Source organism: Lissotriton vulgaris, chromosome 5 (assembly GCF_964263255.1).
Source record: "Lissotriton vulgaris chromosome 5, aLisVul1.2, whole genome shotgun sequence".
Classification (NCBI taxonomy): domain Eukaryota; kingdom Metazoa; phylum Chordata; class Amphibia; order Caudata; family Salamandridae; genus Lissotriton; species Lissotriton vulgaris.
In genome coordinates this window covers 1,019,330,932-1,019,354,560 of record NC_141693.1, presented here as the reverse complement: position 1 = coordinate 1,019,354,560, position 23,629 = coordinate 1,019,330,932, and the positions used below count along the sequence as shown (strand labels likewise).

The 23,629-nt window shown below is 48.3% G+C and overlaps 1 protein-coding gene across 2 annotated transcripts in view; it reads left to right on the top strand.

The window, feature by feature from the left end:
- PPRC1 (PPARG related coactivator 1) overlaps window positions 1-23,629 on the top strand; it is a 173,927-nt gene that overhangs the window by 63,196 nt on the left and 87,102 nt on the right. For both annotated transcript variants that reach the window (XM_086922636.1, XM_086922635.1), the window contains exons 3-5: window positions 2,229-2,378; window positions 4,020-4,127; window positions 12,166-16,714. In XM_086922636.1, the coding sequence (XP_086778762.1) occupies window positions 2,229-2,378; window positions 4,020-4,127; window positions 12,166-16,714 (4,807 nt within the window). The remainder of the gene's footprint in view (window positions 1-2,228; window positions 2,379-4,019; window positions 4,128-12,165; window positions 16,715-23,629) is intronic.

Below are 23,629 nucleotides of genomic sequence, written 5' to 3'. Positions count from 1 at the left end.
CCGTCTGTAAGCATTTTTAGGCTCAAGTTAGATAGCTTTGACTGTTTAGCTAGCCTCGAGTTGCAGAGGAATATAAAAATGTTACATGCAGGAGCTTATGGAAAGCCCTTTTCACCCGTAGGTCTAATCAAGCTTCATTAACATTTTGATTTCGCTCACCACAACATAGAGCATGAGGGCAGTTAGTCAACTTCAGCATTTGGCTCTCTTGACTGTGCAATGGATGGCATTTTGATTATTCACTTGAGCACATTAATTTGCCTACATTATAACCCACTTGAGTGCTAAAGCTGGTGTACCAAACTAAGGCTTCCTTTTTTTTCATTTATCTTTGTGAGTGATTATTTTTTCTTCTTTGCAAAGCCATACATGCCACCTTTTAGCTGGTGCAATTTGTGTAAGCATTTAATGAGTATTACATATATAACTGGGAGAATATGCAAGTTTTCTAAAGTTTGCCAATGCTTTTTTTTAGTTTTATTAGACTATTTCATGAATAAAAGAGCACTCTTTACCTTTTATTACCATAATGTAAACAACACAACACGAGACCCATGTCGGTTAGAGTTGAAACCCCTATGAGGCGCTTGGAGAAGACAGTTTGTCCTTTTTTTTAGGTCGAGCAGACCTACCTTCAATGCGTAAGCATTGATGGTGTCTGCTTTAGACCTATTGTGACCCGTATTTAGGAATGAAGCCACGAGTCAGACGCGCGCTTTTTCAGTCTCACTCCCAGCCCCTGCTTTCGCTCACATACATTAACGGTGCACTCGAGCTCCTCTGCCACTCTTCCAAGAAGCGGAGCTCTCCCCATAGGCATGGGGGCCCCGCAGTCTCCCCGCTGGTCTTCACCCGGGCCCCCTCCTGGGACCCGGCACTTCTCTTCTCCGGGCTCGCGGTAGTCAAAACGAAACTGAAGAGTGGTGCGCATGCGCAGGCAGCCCCCGCCCTCCCACTCCTCACAGGCCGGCGAAGAGCTGATGGCAGCGCAAGACTGGTTTCTTTTGTAAACTAAATGTCGATCAAATCGTTCATGGGTGAAATCGCTTGATTCATTTGGTGGGTGTGCGCTTTTAGTGTCCCGTTAATGTCTTTTACCCATGTTTGAGTGGGGCAGTGGTGGGACAGCAGTGGCTTCTGCCTCCAAGCAGTCCCAACTTTGTTAGTTGCTCAAGGAGGACGGGGTTTGAAGTCCTTTGCTCCGTCAGTGTTTTGCGCTCGCTTTGTATAGGTGTGTAGACCCGATCTACTCTCTTGTGTGATGGCGATCACGTCGAAACTGTGATTAGTGCCTTTATTTTGACATCCGCGTGATTTTCATTTCCGGTATAACTTGTGTTACTTGAAGGACATTAGTGCTGCTGCCCCCCCCCCCCCCCTAAATGCCAGAATAAAGGTTTGTCCTTTATACTGTTACTTGGCAGCCCCGGCCAAGCACATGACGTCATTTCCCTAGTCTCCCTGCGGCCCGCCGCGTGAACAGCACACTGTACTGAGGAGGGGTGGAGTAGGGGTTCAGGTTAGGGCGGAGTTGTGCTGAAGTGGGGTTGCACTAGTGCATGAAGTGAGGCTGCACTAGTGCTGAAGTGAGGCTGCACTGGTGATGAGGATGAGAATGGCGATCCTGAAGATAACTATTGCTGAAGTTTATCATAGTGTTTAGGAGCCCACAATGTTGTTCTAGCTTTTTGCCTGCAGACCGCAAACACCATCATATTTCGTGGCTACTAAGGACCAAGCGCCAAGAAGAAAATGTGTTTTAAAGAGTGCGCTACACTCTTATTACTTTTATTAGTGCCATGTTTACCTCGATCGATCAGTGACACCACTAATTGGTATTAAGGCTGTATAATGAAATAAACAGAATGTATATTAAACTACACTTGAGTGCTTTTTGCAACATAAACGTGGCGAGTGCATAGAGGTGTGAGAAATGCGTGTGTACGGTGTGAGCTATGGTGATGGTGTAGTATATTTTTGAATGTCAGTAAATTACAGAGACAAACGAGATTATGTGGAGGAGTCCTGGTTTTCCATAGTAACCATTGGCAAGAATCTAGAGATGGAGTTTGGAAAAAAAACACTGGCAAAGACAACAGCATTGGCAGTTAATGTGCTGCAGCCCAAAAACTGCTATTGTGCATGTATGTTTAGATGCATTTGTAAATTAAAGCCTAAAATCTAACCATTGACCAAAATCTAATATCTATCTCCTTCCTGTCTTTCAGAGTAAAAGCCGGTTTGATGACGAAAATGAGTTATCACTTTTGACTGCACTAACTGAGATTTTGGACAATGCAGACGACGAGAATCTGTCTCCTTTCGACTCTATTCCGGACACTGAACTGTTAGTTTCACAGAGGGATCGGGACAGCTCTGTAAGTTCTGCATCAAGTTGTATCTACTAAAAGTCTTTGGCTCTGTGTAAAATGTGTATCCTACTAAAAGCCTGTTTCTTCAAGGCATATTTCACGTGACTTACCCAGCCAGTCCTTGCTTTATTGAGGCATTTGTACTCATTTAAAGGGATGGCTGCCCATCTGTATTTTGCTTTTGTTCTCTTGAGCCCCTGCTTCTGGAAGTAGTCCTGATCTATTTGGTTAAAGATATCTTTACGATGAAAAAAAATGTGCTTAGGCAGCTATTTTGGGCCCTAAATGCATAATGCGTTCTTATTATCTTATAAAATTTGTCAGCTCTCCATTTATACAGTCATCATGGTGGCCTGCAATGCTGACCCATCAGATTGTCTAGGTTTGTCTTCGACCTGCAGTCTTATCTTCCTGCACAAAATCTCTGAAATATTGCATGCATTGGAAATGTCCATCAATCTAGATTTCTGAGTAACATGGTTGCCACAATTTATGTTTGAATGTTTAAACCCCTTCCTAGCAGGTATTCTTTTTAGGTCTCGCCTGAGCCAATGCGCTTGCGCATTGCTCCAGCGAGATTATAGTAAGGGGAGAAGAACAGTCTACCAAAACGGCGGATTAGACACTCAGGGGATCTAGGCGCGTGCACCACGCCAGCCACGTCACCACCATTTGTCTGTCCCTCGCATCAGACTTCAAAGGCTGCCTCTCCACATCCCCAATCAGACTTTAAAGGAATGCGCTCCCGCCGCCACAGCAATGCAGAGCTTGTCTCTGCCTGCTCTCCCTTGTGCTTGCATCTTCCTTCCTTGGCCCTGGGTGTTTTCCGTGTTCTCCCATTCAGTGCCTTCTCGATCCCGTACTTGATTACTGTCCAAGCCCCAGCCCTCGCTGCCTCTATCATCATACACTCTCCCTGTGTTTTCCTTTTTGCCCTTGCCTTTTCCCGGCTCCATTATTCTGTGCTTTGATAAACTGAACGCGCTTTGTAGCACTCAACCCTGCGTGGTGTTAGCTTCAGTCTCTGTGGTGCTGCATTGCATCACTCGGGGGCACCACCGCATCACTCGGGGGCACCACCGCATCACTCGGGGGCACCACCGCATCACTCGGGGGCACCACTGCATCACTCGGGGACACCACCACATCACTGTCCTTGCTTGCTACCAGTAAGCATTGCCATAGCCAATAGAACTCGCATTAGAAAAGTGTAAGCTATTGGCTTTGTGAATAACAATGCTATTAATTTATATATTTTCAAAACCAACACATTTAAAAAAAATTGTCATTTACAATACCAATAGCTCAGACTTTCCTAATGGGAGACCTAATGCATTGCAAATGCTTGTTGCTATTCTTAGAGATCTACAAATGCTTCAAGCCCCTAGCATACTGGCAAATGGATTGTGGAGTGGTCACATTGAAAGGTTTGGCTAGGGGAGGCAGGTTAAGTTGGGTTTTTGGTGTGTTACTGTGGGAGGTACAATGATATGCAGTTGTAAGGGTCTTAAGCGAAGGTGAGATTACCAGGGAACTATTGTGAAGTTGTAGCTCTCATTGTACTAAGCTTCATAAATTTAATCAGCAATGTGATTGTGTTAATTTGCTTAAAATTCTGATGTTTGTTTGTTGTGTCTCATATAACAGTTACAAAGGTTTATTAACCTTTCAAGGTCCCCTCCAGACCATAGTATCCTTACTGTGGATGAGCATAAGCTGTTCAAGTCTAATGGGGGCGTTGCAGCCTTTGGAAAGGTAAGCAGTTTGTCAAATGAGGGTAACATTAATTTAAATATGGTTGGGTACTACTTTATTTCCATGTCTGTCAGATAGCAACACTTAATCTCTGTTTTCTTACAAGACATGTTGCATTAAACCCTACTCTCTACCTTCCTTGTTGTCAGCGCTGTGTAATAAGTAACTTCATTTTGCAATCTGTCAAAGCCTTATTGAAGTAATGCTTTATTCAAAGCTACACATAGTTGGCATAGATTAATGTTAATATATAGTTAATAAGAAGGTATTCTCGATTTGAATGACATTTTTCTAAATTGATCTCGCTGTTGCAAGTGATCATATCGTTCACCTTTCTACAAAAAAAATACTTCCAAACGTGTAGGTTATGTAATTTGATTGGCACTCATTTAAAACCATTATTCATTAGGGTACTTTAATGGCCCTGTCTGAAACGCTAATCGTGTAAGTGGAGAGGGGGAGGTGAGAGAATCAAACTTTGTCCTGAGAGGCACAACCACAAAAAGTATGGTAGCTGTACAGAAATACATGACTTTGATCCCAAAGCAGGAGACCAAGTCAAAGCCCTACAAGGACGATACAGAATTACTGTCTAGATGCCTAGGGAAGTCTGTCCTTCTGGAAGCGGAGGCCTCGTACACATTTGTATCGTGCTTCATCAGTGACCTCTCTCCACCCTGGTAGGACAGTGCCACCAGGCCAGACTCCACCTCATGTTGAACTCTCGTCAGGAGGGAGTTCATAGATACAAGCTACTGGACAAAGGAGGGATCCAGATCGGAAAATTAAAACTACCTTGTAGTTTCTCAGTGTAGGCCTTCTATTCATAGAGGGCTACAGGCATATCTAAAAACCGAGGCGAGATGGTGGGTTGAATGCAATGGCTCAGACCATATCTCTGTTAGGCTGACATGTTTGTGCCCTACTCAGTATCCATAACTGGTCTGCAGTGTTCTTCAGGGCCAGGGATCCCTAACTAACCTGCTGCAATGCAGCTGAGTGAGTTTTTATACTAAAAAAACAAAAGGTACACCCACGAGGGTCTTACCTGGGTTGGGGTACAAGTCCGATGAACCTATTATGATAAAGAGAAAAAAACAGATGAAATATTTATTTACAATGTTTCCTAAATGAGGTTCATTGTAACGTGATTCAAGATACATGGGCATTCAGGTGACCATGCGTGGCATGCCCCTGCAACAACAACGTGACATGTGAGAATGCACATGCAAAGCCAACACAATTCATTGTGAACAACTTAGTTATGTTGTCACTATCCAGGTGAATATTTCGTAAAAACTTACCATCTACACAGGTGATGAAGAGACAATAAATGGGTGGGGGGAAGATATAGATTACACGGTGTAACCTTAATGTAACTTAGGCCCATCGGATTTCACTGCAACAAATGAGGGAATAGCATATGCCAAAGTGATCTTGCAGTCACGCTTGTATCTTGGGTAAAAACTTGCTATTTCAGCAGTACACTGTTAGAGGTTACTTATCTGATAATCTGCCACTGCCACCATGTTCTTAAGAGGATTGCCCCCTCATACAGCCCACTATTGCATTACAACCTTCTTTGAAATGGCCCCCTAAGGGATTATCTTGCACACACAAATATCAAGGTGATAGTTGCCAGATATTCTGCGATGCCACTTCTCATCCATGGTTTCTTGGAAGGCACCAATCTCTGCCCCACAAGGGCTTAAGGATGCAAGTTCCCATTGCAGCGTTCCAAGTTGTTCCAGAGACGTTAGAGGCGTAACAGACCATGGTGTATTAGGTTTACAGGCGATAAGCACCACAGTTGAAACTTCATGCTCACTACAGTACAGACATACCTTAATACCACTATTGCAGTCATAAAGGGTTCTTACAACCTTATCACCTTGACGACTAAATGGTCAAAACATTGTTACAACGTGCTTTTTAGGGAGGAGTTGTGATCCCTCCCCTCTGTTTTGCTCAGTCACCTATTCGGTACAAGTATTGCGCTACAGGAATATGTAATTGTCCTGTTTCACACACCTCAAATTATGACCCTACCGCGGTCTCATACCCCTACTTACTACTCCAAAAGGTACATCATGCCTCGGAACGCCTCCTTGCCGCTGGTACAGGCAAAGGGAGCGGCGATCTGTTTATAAAGACCCCGGACTCACAGTGCTGGTTCTGGGACTGGTGTGTGATGTGCCACGTGATGCAACACGTCTTGAATTGTGGTGCGGCTAGGAATTTAAGTCCCAGTCTACCTCTGCTAGTAGTACTGAGTGCAAAGTCAGCCCATGTTTGCTTCTTTCGGCTGCCACAGGAGAGAAAATAATGGTGGATCTTCTCAACTCCTATTAAGACAATGTGTAGCTCTGACCGTTACTAAGATATGCTAGCAAGGCATTGCACGTGACACGTTTAGAAAGCTCAGTAACTATTGTAAAGGTTGGGAGCCCAAATATCTAAAGTTAAGTTGTCAAACCATACCTCGTACAAAGATTGAACCCAGTCTTAATGCCAGGAGGGTGTTTTTTTCTAATCTGTTTTGATTTTAACAGGGAATGGAATGTCATGCAGGGTTAATAGATGGGGGAACTTAGACAGAGTATGGTTCATCTCAATTAAGAAGGTTTATCATTTAGACAAAGGAACCTCGTTCTGCAGGACAGAAGGCAGGTAACCACAGGGTAATGCATGTATGAGACCTCTAGTTAATTCCACAATGCAGGTACTGCTAATTGTGAAATCTTAGTCTACAGCCTGCCATTCTTCTGGTTGTTCTGTTATGGTATACATTGGAAGCAAGTTCTCAAAAGAACCTTGAGATTATACAGTAGTCTGACCCCCAAGAGATATTGTCATTTAACCCATATAGATTTGTTCGCAAAGTGTAGATTCATCTCAGCTCAAAGACCAAGAGGGGTTTAGTGATGTCTGCACGTGATTTTCTAAAAAAAGTTTTTCCAAGTATGTACGAGTCCATCTCGTTCTCACGGTCCTTTTTTACGTCTAGCCTTGGCAGCGCATGCTCTGCGAGGCAAACTGTATTCAGAAATAGACTTGACGCTCTGCCCACTTCCCACCCATCTTTTCACTTGTCTCCTGTTACTATCCTTTCTCAATTGTTGCTTTTGATTAACTAATAGGCTTAGTAGTCCCTCCTTGGCACCGCCTTGTCTGCATTTGTAACCTCCAATGAGGACTGGACTTTTTAATTGTGTTACTCGGTCTGCTTGATGTAGTCTGTGAGCACTATTTCTTTAACTATTTTCTCCAATTCCACCCACGAGGTGCTTACCTACAAAGCAGGACGCCACCCCTTTTATGTTTTTATCAGTAATGGTGACTGGTCTGCTAAACGATAGCGGCTGCGCTAAAAAAACCTTTGGAGGTTTTATTTTTGGGTGAAAGCTAGGCCTGGGTGGAGTTCAATGAGTTCTGCAAGTGGCAGAGTGCAGCGCAAACTGCTGTTTGCGCTGATCTTCCTGATGCTAGAGTAGGAATTCTACCCAAACGGCAGCTTGTGCTCGCAACTTACTGTTTGCGAATGCAAGCGGGGGAAAAATTCTGCTGTTCAACGCAGAGTGGAGTTTTCTACACTCCGAGCTCTGCAGAGTGCAGGAAACTCTGTGAAGAGTTTCCTGCCCAGGCCTAGTGAAAGTGCCCCATACCATGCTTTCACTTTAATGGCGGCCGCGCCCCTTCCTTTAGTCTCTGCTTGCCTTATTCAGGTTACAGCAAGACTCTCCTAAAGAAAGGAGCGCGGCCGCCATTAAAGGGAAAGCACTGCATGGGGCGCTTTTACAAAAAAAAATGCTTGCTCACTTTAATGAAGAGTAATCTGAATAGTAGCAGTACCCAGGAGTTGCATCGGAAGTGCAATGATAAAGCCGATGATTCTGCACCTCAACTTCAGCGGCAGCCTGTCTCTTGGTCCGGCAGCAGCCTTTTTCCTTCAGGAAAGTTGAAGATGTGAGCGATGGCTGTGTTCTGTTACTTTCCCAAGGAAATGGCCATTTGAGTGGCAGAGTAGATTGTTCTGCTTGATGATTAGTCTTAAGTAGACTATCTTCCGCAAAGCTGGAAACGTGCTATTGTTGGTTAAGGAATGGGTTCTCGTGCTTATTGTATTGACTGCGTTCAGTCGTTGGGAATTCTTGAAAGTTTGTGGTGGTAAGGTTCTAATGGTTTTCCGGAAACGGTTGCATGAATGGTGCAAGCGCAGGGTGATTTTAATTTTTGTGCTCGGGCGCGATCCATCTTGCATTGGACTCGGAGAGCCTTTTGAAACTGAGGTCACCAGCATTTTCGTTTTGGCAATACAGTAGTCGCCTTTGGAATTACATTTTGTAAATGAGGATCCGTTGCATGGGTGCATTCTGTGTAAATCTGAGCATGTTATCTACTTTAGTGGTTCTTTTGGCATTTGAGATTATATTGGAATAGTGAGTTTTTGGATTATGGTAATTGCCTGGAGGCAGATGCATCAAGGAGCCTAATTTAGCTATTGTGTGCCTCATTTAAACTGGTTTTGGTTTAATGTGGGTTTTTGCTTGGGAGTAGAGTATAATTAGGCATTCTCCTCCCCTAAAAATGCAAACCTTTCTCCTAGGTATTAAGTGTCCTGAAAAAGAAGCGAAATATGCAGAGTCCTAGTTCAGCTAATGTCAGAATTTGTGAATTCACACCCACAACTTCACTTGTAATAAGGAAACTGATAGTCTTCGGACACACGTTGATTTATTACTCGAATGTGTAGTGCTATCTACACTCCGATGTGTGTCCAATTAGCGTGTGTGTATGTATTATATATGTATTATATATTCTCGTTGAATGGGTTTGTGAAAGATATGGTAATTTTCGGCGCGATCACATCTTCTGGCTTTCATGTTTCTAGTTCCTAATTCATTTAACATCTTTTGATGGAGTTTTATCAAGTCTGTCGGAGCAACTGAACCTTGTTCGGCAAATATAGCTTAGACTAAAGGAAAACATTTGCTGCATGTCACCGCCATCTATTGGAGCTTGCTGAAAATACACGTTTTCATTTCCATCCCCTTTCATCGGCTTCTCTGTGAGAAAACTAACTACAAAGCAGAACGAGCATTGGCAAAGTCAGTAGGTGTCTACGATGCGAAATCTAATGGGTTTGTGATTTTATTTTATAAAATATTTCGGGAGCACTGTGCAGGCGAAACTTAAAAAGCACAATTGGTGATGTTGAGAAATCAGTGTTCTTGGTGACAACAGGCAAGATATCTGCAGTGGGACAGGCACTTCAATGCTGCGCGTTAAATTCAAATACGGTGGTAATTTAAATGGCAAATAACACTGACTCCCAGTCCGCCATTTAGTTAAAGAAGCTATGAATGCGCCATGTTTTAATGTATTTGCATGTAACCGTTAAACGAAAATCTTCCTGATAGAAGAAAACTGATATTTCGGTTTATTCACATGTATTTAAAGTCAGTCATTGTAGATGCAAAGCCTAAAGTGTCTTGATCGCCACAGTCTATACATACCAACTGTTTATTGTGAGCTGTAAGATAATGCACACTACGCTTCCTCTTTCCAGCACCTAGTAACTAGCCCAGCTTCCAGCAGGGCAGCCCAGTGTCCCTAGTGTGGACGAGGGCAGTCTTCACAACACAATGAATGAAATATTTATAATTGAAAACCAGCCAGACTGTACACAAAACTCTGCTCTGAGAGTGGCAGGTGCGTGCTGCGGGCGTGGGTCTGATACTCTTCATGATTTCAGTGCCCTGAAGTCTGCACAGTCGAACTGAGAGCTATAAACTCTTGAACCCAGGCTGGGTTGCAGCTGCGAAGTTTCACTCCGATTCTTCTCTGTAATGTTCCCGTGTGCTGCAAAACACTCCCAAACCGGGGGGCATATTACCAAGAAATAGCGATAATTATCGCTATTGCTTGGTTAGAGACAAAAAAATTACCGCTGAGCTGCGGCGATTTTTATCGCAGATAAACCTTGGTATTGCCAAGGTTTATCGCAAATGCGATAAAAATCGGCCGCAATGCATGAATATCGCTGAAAAGTCGGCGATATTCATGCATTACCGAGCTAATGTTCTTAGCCAAGTTATCCACCTTCCATTGGATAACATGGCTAAGAACTGCTCAGAGCAGGTGTTAGCTTTTGGAGATATTCGTGCTTAGCGCGAATATCTCCAAAAGTTGGTAATAGGAGATAGCGATGTTAGTGACTGTTTCCAGTCGCTAACATCTTGGCATGCCCACTTTGCATGTCATTAGTGATCAATATCACTGACATGCAAAGCGGGGCCCAAGATGGTCGCTATCTCCTACTAGCTGTTGCTAACTGGTGTTAGCGACAGCTAGGTAATAGGGTGATAATTTTATCTCCGCTTTCTTGGCTTTTAAAGCCAAAAAAGCGGAGATAAACCCCCTTGATAATATGCCACCATGTTTTTAAAAATTCTTGACGTGGGACAAAATGAACAGGTGCTACAAAAGATGCCATGGGGGATTATTTCAACGGGTGCTCCTAGAGGAGGCGCAGAACACATGGGGAACTCTTTGTAACAAGACTATGTGGTCAGAATTGAGCTTTTTGTGACTCACAGCCGTAAGATCTGTAATTGTAGCATCTGGCAGGAAAAAAATAACCGATCAAAGAAAGAGCTTTCCTAATACGTACTTAAATTTCCATGATATAGAAAGGGGGGGGGGGCGGCTCCTTGGGACACAGTGCAAGTCACAGATGCCATGTGCACACGTCTGAACACCTTTCCATTGCAACCCCTTCTAAAAAGCATATTACCCCGCACCCCCTCCGTGAGCAATCAGATTTCCCATCCCGGAACCACCATCCCAACTTCTAACAACAGAAGACTTATAAGAACTAAACAATCTACACACCCATGTTTTTGCCAGTCATCTTTGCTTCCATATACAGAGAGCTTCAACGAAATTCTCGCGTGTGTGCAGCATTTTTGATGGGTTGGTTTTATTATGATTTTGGCAAAGTTAGGCGAAGTAGAGTGGGAGTAAAGCGCAAACAACTGACAGCTGGAAACAAATCATGAACAGCCGGGTGAGCAGACCATAGGGTTGAATAAAGCAAAGAATTAGGGGGTGGATTAAAAACTAGGGTGGGGGTAAGTTAAAAATGACGGCTAAGAGCTGACTAGGGGTAGGTTAGAAACAGCCTGCTGAGTACAGGAACCTAGGAGCTGCCCCATGCGGCAGGTAAATACAAAAAAAACTGCAGTACGGGATGCCTTGTTGTTCCAGACCAGTGCAGTACACGTCATGGCAAAAATTAAGTATGCGTGTACGGTCTGCGGTCACTAAAGTGTAGACTTAATAAATATTGGAAACCACACGCTGAGATTGGTATTTCGGTTTCAAGACGTTGCTACTCAAACCTGCAATGCTCGGTAAGGACAAAGGTCTGAAGTTGGAGAAAAAAAAGTACCTGCAGGGAAAGGAAACTGCCACCGCAAGCAGTACTTAGTCTAGGTTCCATGGATGAAGATTGAAGCCAGGAGGAAGACTGAGGTGGAGAGGGATCTCTGACCAATAGGAAGCAGGGAAACTAGTGACTTTGAGACAGAAAGTGATAAGTAAACGGACTTGAGAGCCACATGTGGGCAAGCCAATGGTTAATAAAGGTAAGTAATGGGTGGGTACTAAGCCCTATTTATTTCATTTGTTTTAAATACAAGAGCTTTTGCAAAACCTAAACTGAGCCCTGTAGGTCCATTATGGTAGTTTTGTTCTGTTTTCTTCAGTTTGACAGTTACTGCAGATACTGGTGCGTTGCTAGATTGTCTTTTGTTTGCTGCATGATTTAGATTGCTACTAATTGTGTTTTCTGGCATTATAATTTTTGGCCATTTACTATTGTGGCATTTTATGTTCTAGTCTGTGTTTTATACCGTGTAAATCTGGAAGATTAAACTTAGTAGGATGTATTTGCCTGTCTGCAAGGTGTACCAATGTCTGTAGTGTATATGGTAGACTGCTTTTTCCTGAAATTTGTTTTGTTTTACACTTTTAGAGTGAAACTCGAACTGAAGATAGCTGGGACATGTTTCCTGATTGCCTCAATTCGACTCCTGTCCGCCATAACAAAGTCAAAAGTATAAGGAAAAGTGTCCAGAAAGTGAGAGAGGTGCCCCTGCAATTAAGTGATGGTGAAGAGAAGATCTATAGTCCAGAACATGACACTAGCTCTGAATCCAGTATTGATTGTGTGGACTTTGGATTAGACTTTATTAATGAATTAAGCAGTGTCAGTACTCTTAGGCCAGAAGAAACCAAATCGAAGCATGGAACACCATACATCATAAATACTGCAAATGTTTCCCTTGGTGATTTAGTAAAATACATGCATTCTTACTGTATACCTAGCAGAACATTGTGTGTGGAGCCTGTGAATACTGAATTGGAAGAAGACTTTTTAAGTAACGGTGTTGTGCTTGAAATAGAGGATTGCTTTCCAGCGCCTACACTTGTGAAAGACTCGAGACCAGAATTTACTGACAAACTTTCAATGAAAAATATTTGCTCTGTAGAAAAAGTGGATTCCAAGATCACTGTGAGTTCTCCTAGTCTAGAGAAGGAGTGTCAAATGGTAGATTCATCCATTCAAGAGAGGGCTGAACAGAGCAAGGAACTGCCGATTGGTGATGGAATGAAAGAGGTGGAACTAGATGGAGATAAGAAATCTACTTTGCAGACTGAGATTAGAATGGAAAAATCCGTGAAGAATAAAGAACTGCAGGGTGAGTTAAAAATGGGGTCAGCGGATGACAAACTGCCGCCTCTGCAGGGTAAGCTTGGAGTTGATGAGTCAGCTGAGAGCAAGGAAAGGTCTCTGAATGGTGAACTTGGAATAGCAAACCAAACACTTGAATTGAACATCAGTATTCCAACCCTGCAGCTTCAAAGTAAAGACCAGGCAGAGAATAATCAAGATACAATACTGAGTGCTACTCCTAAGACTGAATCAGAAGGAGCAAGCCAAGCTTACATCAAATCCGCTGAACATAAAGGTCAGGTCGATGAACTTGAAAAGGTAGATTCTATGCAAGATTCAGAAATGGAAGACACTGAACCAAATTTTGTAGCTGATAAATTATCTCTAAATTGTGAACTTGGAAAAGATGAGAACATTCCTGCACAATACACGGATCCAGCATGTCCAAATATGCATTGCATAGTACAAACAGAGGGCACACTTGTAGAGTCTGTGAAGGGTGAGGCTAGTGAATCTAACCTGAAGGTTCTGGCACCTCTGAAAAATTCAGTATCGCAAGCCTTTTGCATAAAAAATGTTCTGCAGACGAAGTCTCAACACTCAGAAGCGGCAGTCAAACATAGTACTGAAATGGCACAGGAGGCACCGTTGCAAGATTCAAGCACTAACTGTCAAACCAGTGGTGGACAAGAGACTAGTATCCTGCAAGCAGAGAATGCTAATGGGTTTGGTAACTTGTCAGATTCTCTTAAAAAGCTGCCGGAAAATGTTGAGACTGCTGCTGCAGATTGCACTCTGACTGTCAAGAAAAAATGTAACCTTCAAAAGCATTCAGCAAAAATGTTGAGTAAAAGCCAGAAGAAAAAAGAGAGCCAAAGTGTCAACAAGCAAGTCTCTGTTCCCCAAAAACCTTCTACTACTGTACAACTACAAGAAACTGCATGTGATGAGAATAAGTTGCAAAAAGCTGGTCCACATCAAACAAGTTCTTTGAGCAGTCCTTCTTTGAAAGAGTCTGACTTGCTAATTAAACAATTGGAACAAGCTAAAAAAGAATCCCAAATGGAGCTAAAATTACTAAAGGCATCTCGGGTCATGAAAAGCAGGGCTAGAAGTAACCTTGAGAATTCATCGGGTTTAAGTTCTCAAGATAAAAAAGCTAGTCCTCTGAAAGGGAGAGATGTTGGACTATCGCCAAAGGAGGAGAAAGAGGGAGTTCAGCCAACACTGGCCAATACTGATGCATTAGGACCTTCTGAACAAACTGTGGGCAGCAAGGAGCACTTTGAATGCACACATTCGAATACAGTGATTGAATCGTCAGATATCTCTCTTGGAGATATAAATAACCTAACGCCTTACTCAACAGATGGTCAAGTAAAATGTGATTCTTATGCTGCCCCTATTTCAAATGATACTTCTGTTGAGGTTGAAGGGGAAAAGAGTGCTTCTATTGAGGTAGAAGGGGAAGACAGTACTTCTGTAGAAGAGGAAACGGATCAAAATCACACAAAAGATGTCAAACCAAAGTCTCTCAGCCTAAAAGAGTATAGAATGAGAATGCAACAACGCAAGGCAAGTGCAGACGATAAAAAAGAGCATGAGAATTTAAGTAATAAGTGGCCGAGTCTACCAGAGCCCCCAACTGAGCTGGCAGAAATTCCTTGCTTAATGAAGCCTAAGATTCCTTCAGTGTCAAGGTCTACGGTTGCTAATATTAAGTTATGCCAGGAGCCAAACGTGCTGGAATCCCCAGAATCTCCTGTACTGGAATCTTCTGGAAATGCCTTAACAGAGGTGCCTCCTGTAGAGGGTCCCAATTCCCAAACACCACCCTCTTGTCTTCAACAGTCACAGTCCATAGAGTCTTCTCCAGTGGTAGGAGTTCCCCAATTACCTCAACCTCCTTGTGCGCTGTATACTGAGCCCCCGCCAACCCTGTGGCCTCCCATGGTATCCCAATCTGTAGGGTACCCATTTCCCCCACCTTTACCTCCTCCACCGGGTCCCTGTGTATCTAATGCTTTTCATGCTATACCTATCCCACCAGCACCAATATTGTCTTGGCCGCCGCCTTTCCCACCACCTCCTATTGGTTCTGGCCCTTTCCATACCTATCCTCCTGGATGGCGTGCATGTTTACCACCACCACCCTCTCTGCCTCCTCCTCCTCTTCCTCCCCCTCCTATTCCTCCATCCTACTGGCCCAGTGTCCCCTTGCCTCCGACAATACCCCCTCTGATGTACTGTGATAGAGGGCCACCAGCACATGGCCCTTCTGGAGTTTCATTTCCTCCCAGTGTGCCAAGTGCTCCCATGCAGAGAGTTGAATTTCCATCAACTAAGCAAACTAATATAAATCCATCATTGTTACAATCAGTGGAGCAGAAGACTCCTAGTATTAGTTACCAGGAACTGGCTGATGTTCTTCAGAATGTTCACAATATGACGACACGCACTAATGGGAAAACTCCTGATCTGGTCAAGCCTGCAGATCATGTTAAATCTGGAATAAACCTCATGGCGCCTAATCATGGGAAAACTGAGTCAACGGCATCTGCCCAGTCAAGTTCAGACAAAATAACATATCTCAAGAAAACGGGACACCAGGTTTTCAGCAGTGAAACGTCAGCAAAGCAAACTACTGCACAAAAGTCATACCCAACTGAATCAGAGGTTCCTGCTAATACAGTTTCACAAACCCTACCAAACACTCAACAAAATATCAGAGGGGAAGTTGTAAAACAGAAGATTCCTCAGTCAACAAATGAACTTGTTTTGAAAATATTTGAGTTGCTGCGAAAGGCACAAAAACCATCCTGTAGTCAGGACAAAGTAGTTTCTGATACACCTAAGCATCAAATTGACACACAGGCATCTTCAATGCCCATGTCAGACTCCCCAGTCCAGGCAACATCCCAGTGTGTGTTGCAAATGTCAGATGGTTTCCAGACAAGTGTGCGTTCTGTGCAAGCACGGCCCCACTCTGTCCGTGAATGTATCGATTCAAAGCCCCTAAAGCAATCCGCTGATGATGCGGTCACATCAATGACTCTGAAACCACAGTCATCCCTTCAAACTGTTGGAACAATGCCCCTGAAAACCATGGCTATCCAGGAGTCTGCTCTGGCTGTGATGCAGAAGTCACTGTCTGTGGTCCCTCCAGATACACTCCGTCCTTCGGTTCCCATGACTGATTCCAAGCTGCAGAATGTAGTACCTTTGGTGGTGAAGCCCCAGGGTTTAGTCCAGGATCCTTTGCCAGTACAGAAGCCCCTGGTTGCGCTTCCCAATCCTATGGAAGTGCAAAAGCCCCAGTGTGTTGTTCAGGAGCCTTTGGAGGTGCAGAAGTCCCGCTGTGTAGTCCAGACTCAATCATCGATGCAAAAGCCCCAAGGAATCTCCCTTTCAGCAGCACCCAAGCCCTCTTTAGCAGTGCAGAGACCCCAAGGTGTGGACCCAGCCCTTTCGGCGGTGCAGGGTGCCCTTCCTGTCCACCAGGGTGTGGTACCGGCTGCCGTGCAGAAGCCAGAGTCTGCTGTCCTGGCTAACTCAGCAGTGCAGATGCCTCAGGTTGCAGACCAGTCACCATTGGTGACGCAGAAGCCCCAATGTTCTGTCCAAGCTTCATCGGTGCAGAATCCCCAGGCAGTGATCTCCGTTGCTTCAGCAGCTCAGAAACCAGAGTCGGTGGGCCCTTCAGTGGCACAGAAGCCTCCGGCAGTACACCTTGCAACTCGGAGATCCCAGGTTGCCCCATTGACGATACCAAGTGTGTTTGAAAAAAGTAAAGTAAAGAGATCCAGGAATACCACCAACAAGAGGGGAGTAATTGGAAAAGAGAAAGGCAAGTTGCGATTTATTTTATGGTAGCGAGTGGTGCCTATTATCTCTTGTTTATGGCTGCACTGTATTTAGGGTTCATGTTTGTTAGTCATCTATGCTCCTTTTTTGTTCTTCAAAATTGCTTTAATGTTGCGGGGGGCGTGGCTTCGAGGGCGAAGATGGCGGACGCGGCTCAGTAGAGCTCCTGCCAGCCCGTTCTTTATCCGCTCACTTATCCTGGCCCTACCTCTTCTTCCCCCATCTCAGCTAGTGCAGGAGTTCCCTGGAGTCCAGAGGGTCCCGGTGGTGTGCTTCATCGAGCTCCGGGCGCCCGTTGGCGCGATCATCGAGGGCCGTCCATTCTGGGCCTACCTGCCGCGTGGTGAGCCGGGGCCTCGATTTTTCACCCCTCCGCTGGTGACGCCACGGGACCGGCGGGGTCTCGGTCGGCTTGGCCCGAGTGGCCGGGGCGGAGTCACTGGAGCCGGAGTCAAGGGCTCGTGACCGTGCCCGGCGGAGAGTGGTCCCGTCTCGTGGGTGGCGGAGACCTACAACGTATCCTGAGTGCCCAGTCTTGTCTCTGGCTGGGCTGCGGCGGGGCCCGGAGACGGAGGACCCGGCGGTTGGTCCTAGCCCGGTAGCCCCGGCGCCACGGGGGACGGACGAGTCCCCCCCCTCGCTCCAAGGTTTGCTTCCTCTCCCGACGACGTGGGACGGCCTGCACCTGTACCTGTCCCGCCAGTGATCCGTAGCGGCCTTTCCACCGGTCCGCCCCGTCGGCGGCCATGACGAGGGGCAAGGGCGGCCACACAGCGGCTACAACGGGGCCCATGGACAAGTTTGCCGGCCCGGGGAATGGTGCTGGAGCGGCCGGAGGGAGTCAGACGGCCGGCCCGGACAATGCAGCGTTGCTCACGGCCATCACGCAATCCAGGGACATGCTGGACGCTAAGATCGGCGCGGTGGGCGCCGACGTGATGTTGCTGCGCCAAGACCTCCGCAATGCGGTGGCCCGCATCACGGAGACGGAAACCCGGGTCACGACGGTGGAAGGCGATGTGGGTGCCCTGAAGAAGAGAGTCGCCGACCTGGAGCAGACGCAGCGGGGCTTGGCGCTCCGGGTGGAGGATGCCGAAGGACGGGCACGGCGAAACAACCTCCGCTTTGTGGGCTTTCCAGAGGGGTGCGAGAAGGGGCCTATGGACGTCTTCCTTTCCCGGTGGCTGGAGAGCTGGCTGCCCCCGGACGTCCTCTCGAACTGTTTTGTGGTGGAGCGAGCCCATCGGGCCCTGATACAAAAGCCTCCGGCTGGAGAGCGGCCTCGCCCGATCATAGCCCGGATCCTGAACTACCACGACAGAGATGTCATCCTCCGGGAGGCGAGGCTCAAGGACACCCTGCAATTCGACAATTGCAAAATCATGATTTTCCCTGACTATACAAAGTTGGTACAACAGCAGCGTCACTCCTTTCTGGCAGCCAAGGCCAGACTCCGGGGCCTGAAACTCCAGTATTCCCTGCTATACCCGGCCCGCCTTCGGGTCATTTTCAACTCACGGACTCACTTCTTTGATACTCCGGAGGCCGTCTTTGCTTGGACCGACGAGGCGGTCCGGCTTCGCCCACATGTTCAGCCGGGGCTCCACGCCGGCTCTTCCCGCAGTTCTTCTCAGGAGCGGGGCGATCAGCCGGCCAAAGGGAAGCGGCACCGCAAGTCCCGATCGAGGCGGAGGTCCCTGTCTCGGGACCCTCTTTTGGGCGACACGCAGCCGGAGACAGATCATTCTGGCGGGGGGTCGTGACATACAACGGCTGACCCTTCTGCTGCAATCTACTTTTCGTCTGGGGTCCCATGCTGACACGGCGGAGCGCTGTTCAACGATCCAGGTCGGATCTGGTGCGGTATTACTTGGCCTTAACGGGCCTTAGCTGGACTTATGTGGACCAATGCACTGTATATGCGTTGTTATTGCTGATGTTTATTGATGGAAGTGGGGGGGGGGGGGTGGGCATATTTGGTGGGCTGCCTCCTGCTGTTGGGGTCGGGGAGGTTCGTGTTTTGGGGTGTGTGCTTGGTTAGTTCTTGAGGGGTAAGTGGGATCCATTGGTATGCCTAGCTTTTGGTGCTCTGTTTTGTGCCTTAACTACAGTATGCCGCGACAGGTACTTCATTGTTTTTTGAGGTATTGGGGTGGGGGTGGGGGGTCGGGGTTGGTTTGGGGGTGTGTTGGGGAGTCTGGTTGTGTGGGGGGAGTGGGAATGGGGGTGCTGTTCTTTGGGGTGCACGTGATCTATCTAACCTATGCTGTTGTGGGGGTTGGGGCCTGGGCCGGGGGCCGGGGTGTGTGGGGTCTGCTATATCGGGATGATGGCTGATGTCCCTGGCTTGGCGCCTTCTGGTGCCGCTATGCGCATTCTTAGCTGGAATGTCCGGGGTCTCTTGGATAAGATAAAACGGGGGGCGGTACTGCGTTGGGCCAAAAGGGATCTTGCAGACGTGCTCATGCTCCAAGAAACGCACATGCTTGGTACGAAGGCCCTGAGTCTCCAGCGCTTTGGTTTCCACCAGGTGTTCCATGCCGGGTTTGCCAGGGGCTCCAGGGGGGTGGCTATTCTTGTTCATAGGCGCCTGGCGTACACGCACGAGCGCCAGTGGCTGGACCCTCAGGGGCGCTTCGTGTTCATCCAAGGGAGAGTTGGTGTGGAGCCGGTGGTGTTTGGGTGTGTGTATGCTCCCCCCCCCTCTGCAATGGGCTCTGGCTGAACGGTTATTTGCTCTGTGGGCTGAACTCCCTGATTCTTTGGCGGTGATTGGTGGCGATTGGAACGATGTGATAAATGTGGCCGTGGACCGGCAGCGGAGTCTTGGGGTGGCGCCTGTCCCCGCTCCTACGCGTCTGGGCGCTGTGTTGGATGTATTGGGTTGGGCTGATGTATGGCGGCATTTGCACGCGGAGCGCCGCGAGTACACCTACGTCTCAGCGGTACATGGCTCCCTCTCGCGCCTAGACTATGTCTTCGTCCCACGGGCCTACCTTGCCAGAGTGAAGGGGGCGGCGATACGGCCTCGCGGGCTCTCCGACCATTCCCCGGTGGCGGTCCAGATAGACTTGCATAGACCGCGTCAGCCCTTCCGCTGGCGGATGTCCACGTGGCATCTGCAGCGGCCTGACTACTCCCAACATATTCGTGGCGCTATTGCCCAGTACTGGCAGGATAATCTAGGTGTGGGGGTGGACGCAGTGACAGTTTGGGAAGCCATGAAGCCCACGCTGCGGGGCATCGATCTAGCGTGGTGCTCGTCGGCTCGCCGGGCGCGGTTGGAGGGCATAGCAGCGGCGGCGGAACGGGTGGAGGAGCTGGAGGCGCGCCACAGAACTGCGGCGGATGACATCTCCCTGCGACAGCTTCTGCAGGCGCAGCAGACGCACTCTGCAATCTTGTTGGGTGAGGCTCGACAAGCGTGGCTGGCCACTCGTAGCCGGGTGTATCAGTGGGGCGACAAATCGTGCAAGATGCTGCATCGACTCTGTCAACAAACCTTGCAGCCTCTTACACTCCCAGGCCTTGTGGACGCTGCGGGCGTGGCTATCACGGACCCGGCTACCCTGGCCGCTAGCTTTGCGCATTACTATAGGGGTCAGTACGCCTCCCGAGAGGCTCTCGCTCCCGCCGCCATAGCCGACTATCTTGCCTCGGTCCCCCCGGCCGCGGTGTCGGATGAGGTGCGGGACGCTCTGGACCTCCCCCTGACGGCGGAGGAACTTGGGGACGCGCTGGGTCAACTGAATGTGGGCAAAGCGCCTGGACCAAGCGGCTTCCCCAGTGAGTTCTATCGCAAATTCCATCTGCAGCTGGGGCCACATTACCTACGTGCTTTGGAGGCAGCGCGTGGGCAGGGCCGCCTCCCGCCGGACTGGCGGCATGCTGAGATCGTTGTGTTCCAGAAGCCGGGGCGACCCCCGGACCGCCACGACTCCTACCGGCCCATTTCCCTTATTAACTTCGAGGCCAAGCTCTTGGCCAAAGCCCTCGCGAACCGCCTGCTTCCGCATATCACTGCCCTCGTACATCCTGATCAAGCTGGCTTTATGCCACGCCGGGCGACGCGGCACAACATTCGGCGGGCGCAGGCGGCGATTGATGCTATCGATGCCTCGGAGGACCGGGCGGCGTTGTTGCTGGCCGACATAGACAGCGCCTTTGACTCAGTCAGTTGGACCTTCCTATTCACCCTTCTACCGCTGCTGAACCTTGGCCCGACCTTCATCTCCTACGTCCGCTTGCTCTACACGGAGGTTACCGCCTCGGTGCGGATATCGGGGGCGGCCTCGGCACGATTCCCGGTTACCCGAGGCACACGTCAGGGGTGTCCGCTTTCTCCCTACCTATTTGCGCTGGCCATGGAGCCGCTGGCGGCTAGGGTCCGTGCTGACGCGCTGTACCGGGGCTTCGTCTGGGGCTCGGACCACACGGACCGCGTTGCTTTATATGCGGACGACGTGCTCTTCTTTATGACCGACCTCCGAGTTACTGGCCCCCGGGTTCTGGAGTTGATGCGTGGCTTCGGCCAGGCGTCGGGACTCTATCTTAACCCGCGCAAATCGACTCTCTGGGTGCTGGGTGAGGGTACGGTGGACCTTCCATGGGCAGCCTCCCTCCGGATGGCAGTGGAGGGGGTGAAGTACCTGGGAGTCTTTCTCTCTGCCTCGCCCGCGGTGGCATGGGCCCGGAACATTCAGCCGGTCTGGGACCGGGTCCAGCTGGACATCAAAACATGGACACGTATGCCTCTTAACATATATGGCCGGTCGGCCATTTTCAAAATGGTGGCCTTGCCTCGTCTTCTTTACCAGCTACAGAACCATCCCTACCCGATTGACCAGCAGTGGTTTCGCAGTGTGGATTCAGTGTTGGGCAGGTTCTTGTGGGCCGGAGGCGCCTCTAGAGTGGCACTCCGTACGTGCTTCCTTTCTACCTACTGCGGAGGCTTGGCTACCGCGGATATGCTGTCCTACTATCAGGCCTCTCATCTCCTGGTGCTCAATGAGTGGTGGTATGGGGACCGTGGTGACCCGGCCTATGCTCTGGAGCACACTCTAATGGACGGCGCCTCTCTCCACACTCTGCTGTACTCGGCTGGGAGGAGACGGCGGCTCCCACGCGTGACCCAGTTAGTGTTTGCCGTTTGGCGGAAGGCTCTACACCGCATGGGGTGGTGGGGCAAACTTACGGCGGAGACTCCGCTGTGGCGTAACGGCCTGCTGCCGGCGCTGGCGTCGCTGCAGGGCTTTGACGGCTGGGACGCAATCGGGATTTCGTCCCTGGGGCATGTCCTCTCCGGCACCACTCTTAAGTCCTTCCAAGAGCTCAGCACTGAGTTTGACATGCCCAGGACCCAGTTCTTTCGCTACCTCCAGCTCCGCCACGCCCTTACTCCTAGCCTGGTAGGGCTGGAGCAACTCCCGGACTTCAGTCCCATAGAAGCAAAGCTGTTTATGGGTGACTTGGGCGATAAAAAAGTCTCCCAGATCTACCGATCCCTGGTCACGCACTGCTCCCCCTCGCTCCTGACACTGAAGGCCCTATGGGAAGCCGATGTTGGTCCCTTGGACGAAGACGACTGGCGCGAAGCCCTGGAATCCCCCCGGGGGACGGCCATTGCAGTCCGCCTCCGCTTCATACAATTTAAATATCTGCACCGAGCTTATTTTACGAGGGAGCGGCTGTGGCGGGCGGGGCTGATTGCCAACCCGGAGTGTCTGAGGTGTGGTTCGGAGAGGGGCACCCTCTTTCATACTGTATGGTCTTGTGAGCGGTTGACTCTGTTTTGGGCGGGGGTTTGGGGTTGCCTGTCTGAGGTGTTAGGATGGGAGTTGCCCCGTACGCCCCGGTTGGGCCTTTTGCATGTGTTGGAGAACATTGGGGGCAACGTATACAAGCGCCATCTACTGCTGTTGGGACTGGTGGTGGCAAAGAGAGACCTGGCGCAGGCCTGGAAAAGCGAACGAGCCCCTCCCCTTAGTGCATGGAGGGCAGGCCTGGACTTCATCATGGGCCTGGAGCAGCCTGTTTTCGAGGCTCGGGGGTGCCCCCGCAAACATTTTAAAATATGGAAGCGATGGGCGGACTATAGGGGCCTCCCCCTCGACCCCCCTATGGACATGGACGATGCATTGCCTCGAGGTGTGGACCCAGCACCTTGGGCCGCTGACCGGCCCAGCATATATCCCTCTCCTATTCTGGTTGCTTAATGGTCACGTGCACGGGGTTAGGGTGGGATAAGGGGTGGGCTGTAGTTGGGGAATGGGGGGAGTTCTGGGGGTTGGTGGGTGGCTGTGTGTTCCGAATATCTTGAAAATTGCTGTATAAGGGGGTTCGATGCTATGCCATAAATGTGCCTTTTCATACTTGTTGTTGACAGTCTCCTCCTGATTGTGGAGGGCTGTGCCTGCACTTGCTTGACCCTCTAATAAAAATGGTTTTGAAAAAATTGCTTTAATGTTCCCAGATTGAAGTCTCCACCATAGTTGGAAGAATGTCTAACACAATCTTTGATATTGAGATTTAGTAACTAATACAATCGAACAAGAGTCATTCTAACAAGGTTAAATCTGCTAAGATCCATTGGAGGAATTTGAGAGCAATGCTCTAATGTAGCCCTTGGTTTGAATAAGATTCTTCCATTTTAGTAAGTCTATGTTAAATATCTAGTTAGGCTGTATAGCTGACTTGGAATGTGCTGTGATAGGGGAGTCAATGTTGCACCCTCAACTCTGATTTTTGGAAGATTCTGTGTAGCGGGATTGGAACAAATCAAGAGGGATTTGTTTCTTTAGTTTTGTGAGAATTGACAATTTAGCGGTCTGCATGTGATAAATTAAGCAATTCTAATACTACTTTAGAAATGCTGATACTTCATATCAGAATGGTGGTG